The following is an 18296-nucleotide window of genomic DNA, read 5'->3' on the forward strand; positions in this document are numbered from 1 at the left end:
ATAGAATACTGGCAAGTTCTCCCCTCTGCCGTGTCCTATAGTAATGAATGGGTTATTGAAACTTCCTATAGGAGTGAAGACTGGCGGGGAGGAGACAGTAACCTACTCCTAGAACATACACACAAATAAAAGGAGGTGGGAAGTCAATACTTATACCCAGTAAGTTATTAACTACTCCTACAATTTGTGAAACACCCTTTTTTTTTTTCCCCACTGTTCAATGAAGTGTCTCTGATATGGCAGCTTACTCCAAAGTGTGAAAATGGTCCAGTGTGACGCTGCGCTCCTGTATTCAGCCCTGAGTGCTCTATTCAGTGGATTTTTCATTTATAAATTCATCAAGCACAAGGTGAAGATAGAACATGCTTCCGTGTGTAGCCTGCTGGCCCTGCTCATCCTGGGGATTTGCTGCTGCTGCATTTTGACAGGCGGGCTGGGTCTGATTCTCTACATAGTAGCCTGTGTGATGTATTATATCTCTATACCTGTCAGACAGATGCTGCCCATCCGAAACAAGACCGTGCTCATCACAGGTAAGAGATTGCGGCGTCACCTGGCCGCATTTCTTCCACTCTGCTGTACATCCTTTAGATACTTCTTAGGTATTATTGGGGGTAATTCAGAGTTGATCGCAGCAGGAATTTTGTTAGCAGTTGGGCAAAACCATGTGCACTGCAGGGGAGGCAGATGTAACATGTGCAGAGAGAGTTAGATTTGGGTGGGTTATTTTGTTTCTGTGCAGGGTAAATACTGGCTGCTTTATTTTTACACTGCAATTTAGATTGCAGATTGAACACACCACACCCAAATCTAACTCTCTCTGCACATGTTATATCTGCCCCTCCTGCAGTGCACATGGTTTTGCCCAACTGCTAACAAAGTTCCTGCTGTGATCAACTCAGAATTACCCCTCTTATCCCTTGCACTGTACTTGTTGCTTTTGTCTACGTCACAGGTTGACGGGTGCTGATCGAACCCTGACCTATACAATGCAAGTGAAAACAATTCTGTAAACCACATTATACAGTTTATACAGGTGTTTGCTGTGTACTCCGATACGCTTACAAATGAGTTCAATCTGCGCGTTTAAAACGTGCGCCCTATGCAGCAGGAAGTTCCCTCGTCCAAGCCAAAGGCACGTGGGAAGGCGTAAGTCAGTGCTTCTCAGCATCGTCTCAATTGGCCGCCTTGAAAAGTGATACATTTTACAATGATAAAGGACCAACCAAACAGCTCCTAACTGTCATTTTTCAAACACAGCCTGTGACATGTCAGTTAGAAGCTGATTGGCTGGTGCGTTGGCACAGTGAAATGTAGCACTTTCAAGGCTTAGGACATAAACACGTATAGCGTTTAAAGCAAACACCTATAGAGGTGTTCCAAAATTTTGTGTTTTTGCAGTAAATGAAGTGTTTGAAAATGACGCAACGCACAAATATCATTCTCCTTCTGTACAGTTTTTTTTACGTTATTGTGTTATATTCTCAGTGGTTTTATACGAGTTATATGACTCTGTCTTATAATAAGAATACATTTTAAATGGCAAATGGTGTGTACATAGCCTGACCCTACAAACACTCCAGCTAGGATTATTTGGGGACTTGATTTGTTTTAGAAATTTCAGAGTCATTTTTAAAAATTTATATTTTTGTTAGTTTTCATTATTCAAATATTAAAAGGAAAAAATACAGTAATTATTGTGCGTTACACTCAACAAAAACACAAACAAATGATTAGAATGATTTTTTTAAAAACGAATAATTACTATTAGATTAATATTATTTCTTAGTAATTCTAAAAAAAAAAATAGCTTTAAAATAAAAGCAGAACCTGATGTTGTACCTTTGTTTCTGTTGTGTGTTTACATTATACTGTTGTGTGTTTACATTGTACTGTTGTGTGTTTACATTGTGCTGTTGTGTACAGTATTTACATTATACTGTTGTGTGTTTACATTGTACTGTTGTGTGTTTACATTGTGCTGTTGTGTATTTAGTTACATTGTACTGAGAGCAGTAAGCTACAGAAACAGTCGCACAAATACATAAGAAATATACAACTACATCTGGTAACGCGGAGACTGGCAGATGGATGAGATCACAACAAACCAATGCATTATTATTATATAGATAAGTGACAGGTGCTGTAACATATGCAGCACTGTTTACACAAAACTTATTTCTGTCAGTAACACTTTGATGGGGATGATTCTGAGTTAGGAAAAAAGAAAAAAAGCAACTGTGCAAATGTAACAAAAAATGTTACACTACCAGGGGGTGCAAATATATTTATTGGTTTTGCATGCAGGGTAAATACTGTCTGCTTCTGCATGTAGCCTTACATCTGCCCCCTGCAATACAGCATGGTGTTACTCAGGTGCACATGTTACATCTGCCCCCTGCAATACAGCATGGTGTTACCCAGGTGCACATGTTACATCTGCCCCACCTGCAGTACAGCATGGTGTTACCCAGGTGCACATGTTACATCTGCCCCCTGCAATACAGCATGGTGTTACCCAGGTGCACATGTTACATCTGCCCCCCAGCAGTGCAGTATGGTGTTACCCAGGTGCACATGTTACATCTGCCCCCTGCAGTACAGCATGGTGTTACCCAGGTGCACATGTTACATCTGCCCCCCTGCAGTGCAGTATGGTGTTACTCAGGTGCACATGTTACATCTGCCCCCTGCAGTACAGCATGGTGTTACCCATGTGCACATGTTACATCTGCCCCCTGCAGTACAGCATGGTGTTACCCAGGTGCACATGTTACATCTGCCCCCTGCAGTGCAGCATGGTGTTACCCAGGTGCACATGTTACATCTGACCCCTGCAGTGCAGCATGGTGTTACCCAGGTGTACATGTTACATCTGCCCCCTGCAGTGCAGCATGGTGTTACCCAGGTGCACATGTTACATCTGCCCCCTGCAGTGCAGCATGGTGTTACCCAGGTGCACATGTTACATATGCCCTCTGCAGTGCAGCATGGTGTTACCCAGGTGCACATGTTACATCTGCCCCCTGCAATACAGCATGGTGTTACCCAGGTGCACATGTTACATCTGCCCCCCAGCAGTGCAGTATGGTGTTACCCAGGTGCACATGTTACATCTGCCCCCTGCAGTACAGCATGGTGTTACCCAGGTGCACATGTTACATCTGCCCCCCTGCAGTGCAGTATGGTGTTACTCAGGTGCACATGTTACATCTGCCCCCTGCAGTACAGCATGGTGTTACCCATGTGCACATGTTACATCTGCCCCCTGCAGTACAGCATGGTGTTACCCAGGTGCACATGTTACATCTGCCCCCTGCAGTGCAGCATGGTGTTACCCAGGTGCACATGTTACATCTGCCCCCCTGCAGTGCAGCATGGTGTTACCCAGGTGTACATGTTACATCTGCCCCCCTGCAGTGCAGCATGGTGTTACCCAGGTGCACATGTTACATCTGCCCCCCTGCAGCGCAGCATGGTGTTACCCAGGTGCACATGTTACATCTGCCCCCCTGCAGTGCAGCATGGTGTTACCCAGGTGCACATGTTACATCTGCCCCCTGCAGTGCAGCATGGTGTTACCCAGGTGCACATGTTACATCTGCCCCCTGCAGTGCAGCATGGTGTTACCCAGGTGCACTTGTTACATCTGCCCCCCTGCAGTGCAGCATGGTGTTACCCAGGTGCACATGTTACATCTGCCCCCCTGCAGTGCAGCATGGTGTTACCCAGGTGCACATGTTACATCTGCCCCCCTGCAGTGCAGCATGGTGTTACCCAGGTGCACATGTTACATCTGCCCCCCTGCAGTGCAGCATGGTGTTACCCAGGTGCACATGTTACATCTGCCCCCTGCAATACAGCATGGTGTTACCCAGGTGCACATGTTACATCTGCCCCCCTGCAATACAGCATGGTGTTACTCAGGTGCACATGTTACATCTGCCCCACCTGCAGTACAGCATGGTGTTACCCAGGTGCACATGTTACATCTGCCCCCTGCAATACAGCATGGTGTTACCCAATGCACATGTTACATCTGCCCCCCCCGGCAGTACAGCATGGTGTTACCCAGGTGCACATGTTACATCTGCCCCCCTGCAATACAGCATGGTGTTACCCAGGTGCACATGTTACATCTGACCCACCTGCAATACAGCATGGTGTTACCCAGGTGCACATGTTACATCTGCCCCCTGCAGTACAGCATGGTGTTACCCAGGTGCACATGTTACATCTGTCCCCTGCAGTACAGCATGGTGTTACCCAGGTGCACATGTTACATCTGCCCCCTGCAGTACAGCATGGTGTTACCCAGGTGCACATGTTACATCTGCCCCCTGCAGTACAGCATGGTGTTACCCAGGTGCACATGTTACATCTGCCCCCCTGCAGTGCAGCATGGTGTTACCCAGGTGCACATGTTACATCAGCCCCCCTGCAGTGCAGCATGGTGTTACCCAGGTGCACATGTTACATCTGCCCCCCTGCAGTACAGCATGGTGTTACCCAGGTGCACATGTTACATCTGCCCCCCTGCAGTACAGCATGGTGTTACCCAGGTGCACATGTTACATCTGCCCCCCTGCAGTGGCAGTGCAGTATGGTGTTACCCAGGTGCACATGTTACATCTGCCCCCCTGCAGTGCAGTATGGTGTTACCCAGGTGCACATGTTACATCTGCCCCCTGCAGTGGCAGTGCAGTATGGTGTTACCCAGGTGCACATGTTACATCTGCCCCCCTGCAGTGCAGTATGGTGTTACCCAGGTGCACATGTTACATCTGCCCCCCTGCAATACAGCATGGTGTTACCCAGGTGCACATGTTACATCTGACCCACCTGCAATACAGCATGGTGTTACCCAGGTGCACATGTTACATCTGCCCCCTGCAGTACAGCATGGTGTTACCCAGGTGCACATGTTACATCTGCCCCCCTGCAGTGCAGCATGGTGTTACCCAGGTGCACATGTTACATCAGCCCCCCTGCAGTGCAGCATGGTGTTACCCAGGTGCACATGTTACATCTGCCCCCCTGCAGTACAGCATGGTGTTACCCAGGTGCACATGTTACATCTGCCCCCCTGCAGTACAGCATGGTGTTACCCAGGTGCACATGTTACATCTGCCCCCCTGCAGTGGCAGTGCAGTATGGTGTTACCCAGGTGCACATGTTACATCTGCCCCCCTGCAGTGCAGTATGGTGTTACCCAGGTGCACATGTTACATCTGCCCCCCTGCAGTACAGCATGGTGTTACCTAGGTGCACATGTTACATCTGCCCCCCTGCAGTGCAGCATGGTGTTACCTAGGTGCACATGTTACATCTGCCCCCCTGCAGTACAGCAGAGTTTTACCCAGGTGCACGTTACATCTGCCCCCCTGCAGTGCAGCATGGTGTTACCCAGGTGCACATGTTACATCTGCCCCCCTGCAGTGCAGCATGGTGTTACCCAGGTGCACATGTTACATCTGCCCCCCTGCAGTGCAGCATGGTGTTACCCAGGTGCACATGTTACATCTGTCCCCTGCAGTACAGCATGGTGTTACCCAGGTGCACATGTTACATCAGCCCCCCTGCAGTGCAGCATGGTGTTACCCAGGTGCACATGTTACATCTGCCCCCCTGCAGTGCAGCATGGTGTTACCCAGGTGCACATGTTACATCTGCCCCCCTGCAGTGCAGCATGGTGTTACCCAGGTGCACATGTTACATCTGCCCCCCTGAAGTGCAGTATGGTGTTACCCAGGTGCACATGTTACATCTGCCCCCCTGCAGTGCAGCATGGTGTTACCCAGGTGCACATGTTACATCTGCCCCCTGCAGTGCAGCATGGTGTTACCCAGGTGCACATGTTACATCAGCCCCCCTGCAGTGCAGCATGGTGTTACCCAGGTGCACATGTTACATCTGCCCCCCTGCAGTGCAGCATGGTGTTACCCAGGTGCACATGTTACATCTGCCCCCCTGCAGTGCAGCATGGTGTTACCCAGGTGCACATGTTACATCTGCCCCCCTGCAGTGCAGTATGGTGTTACCCAGGTGCACATGTTACATCTGCCCCCCTGCAGTGCAGCATGGTGTTACCCAGGTGCACATGTTACATCTGCCCCCCTGCAGTGCAGTATGGTGTTACTCAGGTGCACATGTTGTTAAGCCAGGCATACACTACACAATGTTGGTCATTCCGAGTTGTTCTCTCGCTAGTAGTTTTTAGCAGCCGTGCAAACGCTAAGCCGCCTCCCACTGGGAGTGTATTTTATCTTAGCAGAAGTGTGAACGAAAGGATCGCAGAGCGGCGGCAGTTTTTTTGTGCAGTTTTAGAGAAGGTCAATACCTACTCAGCGCTTGCGATGACTTCAGACTGTTCAGTTCCTGTTTTGATGTCATGAACACGCCCAGCGTTCGCCCAGCTACGCCCTGCGTTTTTCCTGGCACGCCTGCGTTTTTCTGAACACTCCCTGAAAACGGTCAGTTGACACCCAGAAACGCCCACTTCATGTCAATCACTCTGCGGCCACCAGTGCGACTGAAAAGCATCGCTAGACCTTGTATGAAACTACATTGGCATTTGTGAAAGTACGTCGTGCGTGCGCATTGCGCCGCATGCGCAGAAGTGCCATTTTTTTGCATCATCGCTGCGCAGCGAACATTTTCAGCTAGCGATCAACTCGGAATGACCCCGGAATGACCTGCTTTCGGCCAAATCCAAGGGCCACTTCTCTTTGCTCATCCTTCTGGACCTCTCTGCTGCCTTTGACACCGTGGATCACCCTCTCCTCCTCCGCACACTCCAAAATGTTGGCCTCTCTAGCACCGTCCTTGACTGGTTTACCTCATACCTCACTAACCTCTCCTTCTCTGTGTCTGCCTCCGGAACCACCTCACACCCTTCCATCCTTCCTGTTGGTGTCCCTCAGGGTTCTGTCCTTGGACCCCTTCTGTTCTCCCTGTATACCTCTTCCCTGGGTGCGCTCATTAACTCCTTTGGCCTTCAATACCACCTCTATGTTGATGACACACAACTCTACCTCTCCTCTCCTGATCTGTCCCCCTCTGTCCTCTCTCAGGTCTCCAGCTGCCTCTCTGCCATCTCCTCCTGGATGTCTGAGCGCTCTCTAAAGCTCAACATGGATACAACTGAACTTATTATCTTTCCCCCAGCCAGAGCAACACCCCCTACAAACATCTTTATCACTGTTGACAACACTATCATCTCCCCCGTTCCCCAACTCCGCTGCCTGGGCGTCACTCTTGACTCCTCCCTCTCCTTTGCACCCCACATCCAAGCTCTGGCGCAATCTTGTCGGTTCCAGCTACGCAACATTGCTCGCATCAGGCCATTTCTCTCCCAGAGTGCAACTAAACTTATCATCCACTCACTGGTCATCTCACGACTCGACTACTGCAATGTTCTCCTCACTGGCCTCACTTGCTCCCACATCGCTCCCCTCCAATCTGTCCTCAACTCTGCAGCTAGGCTCATCTTCCTCTCCCGCCACTCCACTTCTGCCACTCCCCTTCAACAAAATCTACACTGGCTCCCATTCCCCTACAGAATCCTCTTCAAACTCCTCACCCTCACATACAAGGCCATCTCTAATTCCACTGCTCCCTACATCTCCAACCTCCTCTCCCTTCATACTCCCTCCCGCCCACTATGGTCGGCTGATGACCGTCGCCTCTCCTCTGCCTTAGTCACTGCTTCCCATGCACGAGTTCAGGATTTTGCCCGTGCTGCACCCCTTCAGTGGAATGCGCTCCCCCGCTCCATTGGACTCTCCCCGACCTTGCAAAGCTTCAAACGGGCATTGAAAACCCACCTATTCATCAAAGCGTACCCCTCCAATGCATAACCTAGTCCTTAGGCTGCTCCTCCATCCCCCTGCCCCATGCCTTGGACATCTCTGCTTTGCTCGCATACCACCATCAGGCTTCTACCTGCTTGCACCTCATGTCATCTGTCTGTTGCCCCTCCCCACTAGATTGTTAGCTCTTCAGAGCAGGGCCCTCTTTCCTCTTGTCTAAACCCTCTTCTTGACACATTTCACTCAGCGACCATCTTTACCTGCTTTCTCTCCTGCTGGTAAAGGCTCATCTCTATCTATGGCCGCCAGCCCCAAGTAGTACAATGATTACTCCTTCGCTACTTACATCTAAGCTGTATTATGGCCCTCATTCCGAGTTGTTCGCTCGCAAGGCGATTTTAGCAGTATTGCACACGCTAAGCCGCCGCCTACTGGGAGTGAATCTTAGCTTCTTAAAATTGCGAACGATGTATTCGCAATATTGCGATTACACACCTCGTAGCAGTTTCTGAGTAGCTTCAGACTTACTCGGCATCTGCGATCAGTTCAGTGCTTGTCGTTCCTGGTTTGACGTCACAAACACACCCAGCGTTCGCCCAGACACTCCTCCGTTTCTCCAGCCACTCCCGCGTTTTTTCCGGAAACGGTAGCGTTTTTATCCACACGCCCATAAAACGCCGTGTTTCCGCCCAGTAACACCCATTTCCTGTCAATCACACTACGATCGCCGGAGCGAAGAAAAAGCCGTGAGTAAAAATCCTATCTTCATAGCAAATTTACTTGGCGCAGTCGCAGTGCGGACATTGCGCATGCGCACTAAGCGGAAAATCGCTGCGATGCGATGAAATTTACCGAGCGAACAACTCGGAATGAGGGCCTATGTTTTGAGAATTGTGTTGCTCTTTGTTACCTGCACTCTATTTTTGTTATTTATTTACTGTTATGCTAAGTTTTGTCTCCCTGTACTGTCCTTTGTACGGCGCTGCGAAACACTTGTGGCGCCCTATAAATAAAATGTAATAATAATAATAATAATTATCTATCAGATAATCTGCCAGATCTGACTGGTTGGAATGAAAATCTGGTAATGGATGAAAGGAAATGACAATCAACATTTTGTTCCCAAACAGTGGAAAATTTAAATAAAACAAACTATTGTTCAGACAAATTGGTTAAATCACAGATTTAAACAATTTGTATGAACAATAGTTTTGTCCATTTTCCACTGTTTTGGAACAAATGGTCACATGTCATTTGCTCTCATCCATTACCAGATTTTCATTCCAACCAGCCTGATCTGCCAGATAATTGTATGGTGTATGCCTGATTTTACATCTGCCCCTTGCAGTACAGCATGGTGTTGCCCAGGTGCACATGTTATATCTGCCCCACCTGCGGTGCAGCATGGTGTTACCCAGGTGCACATGTTACATCTGCCCCCCTGCAGTGCAGCATGGTGTTACCCAGGTGCACGTTACATCCATACTTGCCTACTCTCCCGGAATGGCCGGGAGGCTCCCGAAAATCGGGTGACCCTCCCGGCCCCCCGGAAGAGCAGGCAAGTCTCCCGATTCGCGGGGGTCCCCCCTGCCCATCCGCCCACTTAGTGTGTAAAGTGGGCGGTCCGGGCAGTCGATGACGCGATTCTTGCTGAATCGCGTCATCATAGCCACGCCCCCTGCAGTGTAATGCCGGTGATCGCGGCATTACAGAGTGGGGGCGTGGCTTAAATGAGGTGTCATCGTGACCCCGCCCTTGCTCCGCCCCCATCCCGCCTCCGGCCCACCCCCTCCTCTTCGTCACAGCCTCCCCTGCCCGCCCTGTGAGCCGACCTGGCTGCTCTCTCCCGCAGAGAGCAGCCAGAATGTCGGTAACTATGGTTACATCTGCCCCCCTGCAGTGCAGCATGGTGTTACCCAGGTGCACATGTTACATCTGCCCCCCTGCAGTACAGCATGGTGTTACCCAGGTGCACGTTACATCTGCCCCCCTGCAGTGCAGCATGGTGTTACCCAGGTGCACATGTTACATCTGCCCCCTGCAGTGCAGCATGGTGTTACCCAGGTGCACATGTTACATCTGCCCCCCTGCAGTACAGCATGGTGTTACCCAGGTGCACATGTTACATCTGCCCCCTGCAGTGCAGCATGGTGTTACCCAGGTGCACATGTTACATCTGCCCCCCTGCAGTCCAGCATGGTGTTACCCAGGTGCACATGTTATATCTGCCCCCTGCAGTGCAGTATGGTGTTACCCAGGTGCACATGTTACATCTGCCCCCTACAGTACAGCGTGGTGTTACCCAGGTGCACATGTTACATCTGCCCCCTGCAGTACAGCATGGTGTTACCCAGGTGCACACGTTATATCTACCCCTCTGCAGTACAGCATGGTGTTACCCAGGTGCACATGTTACATCTGCCCCCCTGCAGTGCAGCATGGTGTTACCCAGGTGCACATGTTACATCTGCCCCCCTGTAGTATATCATGGTGTTACCCAGGTGTACATGTTACATCTGCCCCCCTGCAGTGCAGCATGGTGTTACCCAGGTGCACATGTTACATCTGCCCCCCTGCAGTGCAGCATGGTATTACCCAGGTGCACATGTTACATCTGCCCCCTGCAGTGCAGCATGGTGTTACCCAGGTGCACATGTTACATCTGCCCCCTGCAGTCCAGCATGGTGTTACCCAGGTACACATGTTACATCTGCCCCCCTGCAGTGCAGCATGGTATTACCCAGGTGCACATGTTACATCTGCCCCCTGCAGTGCAGCATGGTGTTACCCAGGTGCACATGTTACATCTGCCCCCTGCAGTCCAGCATGGTGTTACCCAGGTACACATGTTACATCTGCCCCCTGCAGTGCAGCATGGTGTTACCCAGGTGCACATGTTACATCTGCCCCCTGCAGTGCAGCATGGTGTTACCCAGGTGCACATGTTACATCTGCCCCCCTGCAGTACAGTATGGTGTTACCCAGGTGCACATGTTACATCTGCCCCCTGCAGTGCAGCATGGTGTTACCCAGGTGCACTTGTTACATCTGCCCCCCTGCAGTGCAGCATGGTGTTACCCAGGTGCACTTGTTACATCTGCCCCCCTGCAGTGCAGCATGGTGTTACCCAGCTGCACATGTTACATCAGCCCCCCTGCAGTGCAGCATGGTGTTACCCAGGTGCACATGTTACATCTGCCCCCCTGCAGTGCAGCATGGTGTTACCCAGGTGCACATGTTACATCTGCCCCCCTGCAGTACAGCATGGTGTTACCCAGGTGCACTTGTTACATCTGCCCCCCTGCAGTGCAGCATGGTGTTACCCAGGTGCACATGTTACATCTGCCCCCCTGCAGTACAGCATGGTGTTACCCAGGTGCACTTGTTACATCTGCCCCCCTGCAGTGCAGCATGGTGTTACCCAGGTGCACATGTTACATCTGCCCCCCTGCAGTACAGCATGGTGTTACCCAGGTGCACATGTTACATCTGCCCCCTGCAGTACAGCATGGTGTTACCCAGGTGCACATGTTACATCTGCCCCCCTGCAGTGCAGCATGGTGTTACCCAGGTGCACATGTTACATCTGCCCCCCTGCAGTACAGCATGGTGTTACCCAGGTGCACTTGTTACATCTGCCCCCCTGCAGTGCAGCATGGTGTTACCCAGGTGCACATGTTACATCTGCCCCCCTGCAGTGCAGCATGGTGTTACCCAGGTGCACTTGTTACATCTGCCCCCTGCAGTACAGTATGGTGTTACCCAGGTGCACATGTTACATCTGCCCCCCTGCAGTACAGCATGTTGTTACCCAGGTGCACATGTTACATCTGCCCCCTGCAGTGCAGCATGGTGTATCCCAGGTGCACATGTTAAATCTGCCCCCCTGCAGTGCAGCATGGTGTTACCCAGGTGCACATGTTACATCTGCCCCCCAGCAGTACAGTATGGTGTTACCCAGGTGCACTTGTTACATCTGCCCCCTGCAGTGCAGCATGGTGTTACCCAGGTGCACATGTTACATCTGCCCCCCTGCAGTGCAGCATGGTGTTACCCAGGTGCACATGTTACATCTGCCCCCCAGCAGTACAGTATGGTGTTACCCAGGTGCACTTGTTACATTTGCCCCCTGCAGTACAGCATGGTGTTACCCAGGTGCACATGTTACATCTGCCCCCCTGCAGTACAGCATGGTGTTACCCAGGTGCACATGTTACATCTGCCCCCCTGCAGTGCAGCATGGTGTTACCCAGGTGCACATGTTACATCTGCCCCCCTGTAGTATATCATGGTGTTACCCAGGTGTACATGTTACATCTGCCCCCCTGCAGTGCAGCATGGTGTTACCCAGGTGCACATGTTACATCTGCCCCCTGCAGTCCAGCATGGTGTTACCCAGGTACACATGTTACATCTGCCCCCTGCAGTGCAGCATGGTGTTACCCAGGTGCACATGTTACATCTGCCCCCTGCAGTGCAGCATGGTGTTACCCAGGTGCACATGTTACATCTGCCCCCCTGCAGTACAGTATGGTGTTACCCAGGTGCACTTGTTACATCTGCCCCCCTGCAGTGCAGCATGGTGTTACCCAGGTGCACTTGTTACATCTGCCCCCCTGCAGTGCAGCATGGTGTTACCCAGCTGCACATGTTACATCAGCCCCCCTGCAGTGCAGCATGGTGTTACCCAGGTGCACATGTTACATCTGCCCCCCTGCAGTGCAGCATGGTGTTACCCAGGTGCACTTGTTACATCTGCCCCCCTGCAGTGCAGCATGGTGTTACCCAGGTGCACTTGTTACATCTGCCCCCCTGCAGTGCAGCATGGTGTTACCCAGGTGCACTTGTTACATCTGCCCCCCTGCAGTGCAGCATGGTGTTACCCAGGTGCACATGTTACATCTGCCCCCCTGCAGTACAGCATGGTGTTACCCAGGTGCACGTTACATCTGCCCCCTGCAGTGCAGCATGGTGTTACCCAGGTGCACACGTTACATCTGCCCCCCCTGCAGTACAGCATGGTGTTACCCAGGTGCACATGTTACATCTGCCCCCTGCAGCACAGCATGGTGTTACCCAGGTGCACATGTTACATCTGCCCCCCTGCAGTGCAGCATGGTGTTACCCAGGTGCACATGTTACATCTGCCCCCTGCAGCACAGCATGGTGTTACCCAGGTGCACATGTTACATCTGCCCCCTGCAGTACAGCATGGTGTTACCCAGGTGCACATGTTACATCTGCCCCCCTGCAGTGCAGCATGGTGTTACCCAGGTGCACATGTTACATCTGCCCCCCTGCAGTACAGCATGGTGTTACCCAGGTGCACTTGTTACATCTGCCCCCCTGCAGTGCAGCATGGTGTTACCCAGGTGCACATGTTACATCTGCCCCCTGCAGTGCAGCATGGTGTTACCCAGGTGCACTTGTTACATCTGCCCCCTGCAGTACAGTATGGTGTTACCCAGGTGCACATGTTACATCTGCCCCCCTGCAGTACAGCATGTTGTTACCCAGGTGCACATGTTACATCTGCCCCCTGCAGTGCAGCATGGTGTTACCCAGGTGCACATGTTAAATCTGCCCCCCTGCAGTGCAGCATGGTGTTACCCAGGTGCACATGTTACATCTGCCCCCCAGCAGTACAGTATGGTGTTACCCAGGTGCACTTGTTACATCTGCCCCCTGCAGTGCAGCATGGTGTTACCCAGGTGCACATGTTACATCTGCCCCCCTGCAGTGCAGCATGGTGTTACCCAGGTGCACATGTTACATCTGCCCCCCAGCAGTACAGTATGGTGTTACCCAGGTGCACTTGTTACATTTGCCCCCTGCAGTACAGCATGGTGTTACCCAGGTGCACATGTTACATCTGCCCCCCTGCAGTACAGCATGGTGTTACCCAGGTGCACATGTTACATCTGCCCCCCTGCAGTACAGCATGGTGTTACCCAGGTGCACATGTTACATCTGCCCCCCTGCAGTGCAGCATGGTGTTACCCAGGTGCACATGTTACATCTGCCCCCTGCAGTACAGCATGGTGTTACCCAGGTGCACATGTTACATCTGCCCCCTGCAGTACAGCATGGTGTTACCCAGGTGCACATGTTACATCTGCCCCCTGCAGTACAGCATGGTGTTACCCAGGTGCACATGTTACATCTGCCCCCCTGCAGTGCAGCATGGTGTTACCCAGGTGCACATGTTACATCTGCCCCCCAGCAGTGCAGCATGGTGTTACCCAGGTGCACATGTTACATCTGCCCCCCTGCAGTGCAGCATGGTGTTACCCAGGTGCACATGTTACATCTGCCCCCCAGCAGTGCAGCATGGTGTTACCCAGGTGCACATGTTACATCTGCCCCCTGCAGTACAGCATGGTGTTACCCAGGTGCACATGTTACATCTGCCCCCCTGCAGTGCAGCATGGTGTTACCCAGGTGCACATGTTACATCTGCCCCCCAGCAGTACAGTATGGTGTTACCCAGGTGCACATGTTACATCTGCCCCCCAGCAGTACAGTATGGTGTTACCCAGGTGCACTTGTTACATTTGCCCCATATTTACCGACTTTTGGGCTGCTCTCTCCGGGAGAGAGCAGCCGGTCGGCTCAGCAGGGCAGGCGGGCAGTGTGGTGACGTGCTGAGGGGGGTGGGCCAGAGGCGGAACGGGGGCGGGCCAGAGGCGGAACGGGGCGTGGGTGCTGGACGCGTCATGTAAGCCACGCCCCCCTGTGTAATGCCGCTATTACCGGCATTATACAGCAGGGGGCGTGGCTATGATGATGCGATTCAACAAGAATCGCATCATCGCCTGCCCAGACCGCCCACTTTACTCGCTAAGTGGGCGGCCGGGCAGGGGGTGACCCCTGAAATTGGGAGACTTGCCTGCTCTTCCAGGGGGCCGGGAGGGTCACCCGAATTTCGGGAGTCTCCCGCCCATTCCAGGAGGGTAGGCATGTATGATCTGCCCCCCTGCAGTGCAGCATGGTGTTACCCAGGTGCACATGTTACATCTGCCCCCCTGTAGTATATCATGGTGTTACCCAGGTGCACATGTTACATCTGCCCCCCTGTAGTATATCATGGTGTTACCCAGGTGCACATGTTACATCTGCCCCCCTGCAGTACAGCCTGGTGTTACCCAGGTGCACATGTCACATGTGCCCCCCTGCAGTACAGCATGGTGTTACCCAGGTGCACATGTTACATCTGCCCCCCTGTAGTATATCATGGTGTTACCCAGGTGCACATGTTACATCTGCCCCCCTGCAGTACAGCCTGGTGTTACCCAGGTGCACATGTTACATGTGCCCCCCTGCAGTACAGCATGGTGTTACCCAGGTGCACATGTTACATCTGACCCACTGCAGTGCATCATGGTGTTACCCAGGTGCACATGTTACATCTGCCCCCCTGTAGTATATCATGGTGTTACCCAGGTGCACATGTTACATCTGCCCCCCTGCAGTACAGCCTGGTGTTACCCAGGTGCACATGTTACATCTGCCCCCCTGTAGTATATCATGGTGTTACCCAGGTGCACATGTTACATCTGCCCCCTGCAGTACAGCATGGTGTTACCCAGGTGCTCAGTTACTGGCTGCGTCTTGCTTTGCTCCCATATCAGCCGTCATTGTTTAGCTTGGAAGTGATGTGTGTGATGTGTGTGATGTGTGTGATGTGATGTGTGTGATGTGATGTGATGTGTGTGATGTGATGTGTGTGATGTGATGTGATGTGTGTGATGTGATGTGTGTGATGTGATGTGTGTGATGTGTGTGATGTGATGTGATGTGTGTGATGTGTGTGATGTGTGTGGTGTGATGTGATGTGATGTGATGTGTGTGATGTGTGTGATGTGATGTGTGTGATGTGATGTGTGTGATGTGATGTGTGTGATGTGTGTGATGTGATGTGTGTGATGTGATGTGTGTGATGTGATGTGTGTGATGTGATGTGTGTGATATGTGTAATGTGATGTGTGTGATGTGATGTGATGTGTGTGATGTGTGTGATGTGATGTGTGTGATGTGATGTGTGTGATGTGATGTGTGTGATGTGATGTGTGTGATGTGATGTGTGTGATATGTGTAATGTGATGTGTGTGATGTGATGTGTGTGGTGTGATGTGATGTGATGTGTGTGATGTGTGTGATGTGATGTGATGTGATGTGTGTGATGTGTGTGATGTGATGTGTGTGATGTGTGTGATGTGATGTGATGTGTGTGATGTGATGTGTGTGATGTGATGTGTGTGATGTGATGTGTGTGAAGTGATGTGTGTGATGTGTGTGATGTGATGTGTGTGAAGTGATGTGTGTGATGTGATGTGTGTGATGTGATGTGATGTGCGTGATGTGATGTGTGTGATGTGTGTGATGTGATGTGTGTGATGTGATGTGTGTGATGTGATGTGTGTGATGTGATGTGTGTGATGTGTGTGATGTGATGTGATGTGATGTGTGTGATGTGTGTGAAGTGATGTGTGTGATGTGATGTGTGTGATGTGTGTGATGTGATGTGTGTGATGTGATGTGTGTGATGTGATGTGATGTGTGTGATGTGTGTGATGTGTGTGATGTGATGTGTGTGATGTGTGTGATGTGTGTGATGTGTGTGATGTGTGTGATGTGATGTGATGTGTGTGATGTGATGTGTGTGATGTGATGTGTGTGATGTGATGTGTGTGATGTGTGTGAAGTGGTGTGTGATGTGATGTGTGTGATGTGATGTGATGTGATGTGTGTGATGTGATGTGATGTGTGTGATGTGATGTGTGTGATGTGTGTGAAGTGATGTGTGTGAAGTGATGTGTGTGATGTGATGTGTGTGATGTGTGTGATGTGATGTGTGTGATGTGATGTGTGTGATGTGATGTGTGTGATGTGATGTGTGTGATGTGTGTGATGTGTGTGATGTGATGTGATGTGTGTGATGTGATGTGATGTGTGTGATGTGATGTGTGTGATGTGTGTGAAGTGATGTGTGTGATGTGATGTGTGTGATGTGATGTGATGTGATGTGTGTGATGTGATGTGTGTGATGTGATGTGTGTGAAGTGATGTGTGTGATGTGTGTGATGTGATGTGTGTGATGTGATGTGTGTGATGTGATGTGTGTGATGTGATGTGCGTGATGTGATGTGTGTGATGTGTGTGATGTGATGTGTGTGATGTGATGTGTGTGATGTGATGTGTGTGATGTGATGTGTGTGGTGTGATGTGTGTGATGTGATGTGTGTGATGTGATGTGATGTGATGTGTGTGATGTGTGTGAAGTGATGTGTGTGATGTGATGTGTGTGATGTGTGTGATGTGATGTGTGTGATGTGATGTGTGTGATGTGATGTGTGTGATGTGATGTGTGTGATGTGATGTGTGTGATGTGTGTGATGTGTGTGATGTGTGTGATGTGATGTGATGTGTGTGATGTGATGTGATGTGTGTGTGTGATGTGATGTGTGTGATGTGATGTGATGTGTGTGATGTGATGTGATGTGTGTGATGTGATGTGATGTGTGATGTGTGTGATGTGATGTGATGTGTGTGATGTGATGTGTGTGATGTGTGTGAAGTGATGTGTGTGAAGTGATGTGTGTGATGTGATGTATGTGATGTGTGTGATGTGATGTGTGTGATGTGATGTGTGTGATGTGTGTGATGTGTGTGATGTGATGTGATGTGTGTGATGTGATGTGATGTGTGTGATGTGATGTGTGTGATGTGTGTGAAGTGATGTGTGTGATGTGATGTGTGTGATGTGATGTGATGTGATGTGTGTGATGTGATGTGTGTGATGTGTGTGAAGTGATGTGTGTGAAGTGATGTGTGTGATGTGATGTGTGTGATGTGATGTGTGTGATGTGATGTGTGTGATGTGATGTGTGTGATGTGTGTGATGTGTGTGATGTGATGTGATGTGTGTGATGTGATGTGATGTGTGTGATGTGATGTGTGTGATGTGTGTGAAGTGATGTGTGTGATGTGATGTGTGTGATGTGATGTGATGTGATGTGTGTGATGTGATGTGATGTGTGTGATGTGATGTGTGTGATGTGTGTGAAGTGATGTGTGTGAAGTGATGTGTGTGATGTGATGTGTGTGATGTGATGTGTGTGATGTGATGTGATGTGTGTGATGTGTGTGATGTGATGTGTGTGATGTGATGTGTGTGATGTGATGTGTGTGATGTGATGTGATGTGATGTGTGTGATGTGATGTGATGTGTGTGATGTGATGTGTGTGATGTGTGTGATGTGTGTGATGTGATGTGTGTGATGTGTGTGATGTGTGTGATGTGTGTGATGTGTGTGATGTGATGTGATGTGATGTGTGTGATGTGATGTGATGTGTGTGATGTGTGTGATGTGTGTGATGTGTGTGATGTGTGTGATGTGATGTGTGTGATGTGTCTGTACAGTGTATGGATTAGTTGTTACTACAAGATGACAATGTTCCTGAGGCCGCACTGCGAAACACAGT

The 18296-nt window shown here is 50.5% G+C and overlaps 1 protein-coding gene across 1 annotated transcript in view; it reads left to right on the top strand.

Moving 5' to 3' along the window:
- Positions 1 to 223: 223 nt before the first annotated feature.
- Positions 224 to 18296, top strand: part of HSD17B2 (hydroxysteroid 17-beta dehydrogenase 2) — a 129542-nt gene continuing 111469 nt past the window's right edge. The window contains exon 1 of the mRNA XM_063946245.1: positions 224 to 533. Within this exon, the coding sequence (XP_063802315.1) occupies positions 263 to 533 (271 nt within the window). The 5' untranslated portion in view covers positions 224 to 262. The remainder of the gene's footprint in view (positions 534 to 18296) is intronic.

Source organism: Pseudophryne corroboree, chromosome 11 (genome assembly GCF_028390025.1).
Source record: "Pseudophryne corroboree isolate aPseCor3 chromosome 11, aPseCor3.hap2, whole genome shotgun sequence".
In the NCBI taxonomy this organism is placed as follows: Eukaryota; Metazoa; Chordata; class Amphibia; order Anura; family Myobatrachidae; genus Pseudophryne; species Pseudophryne corroboree.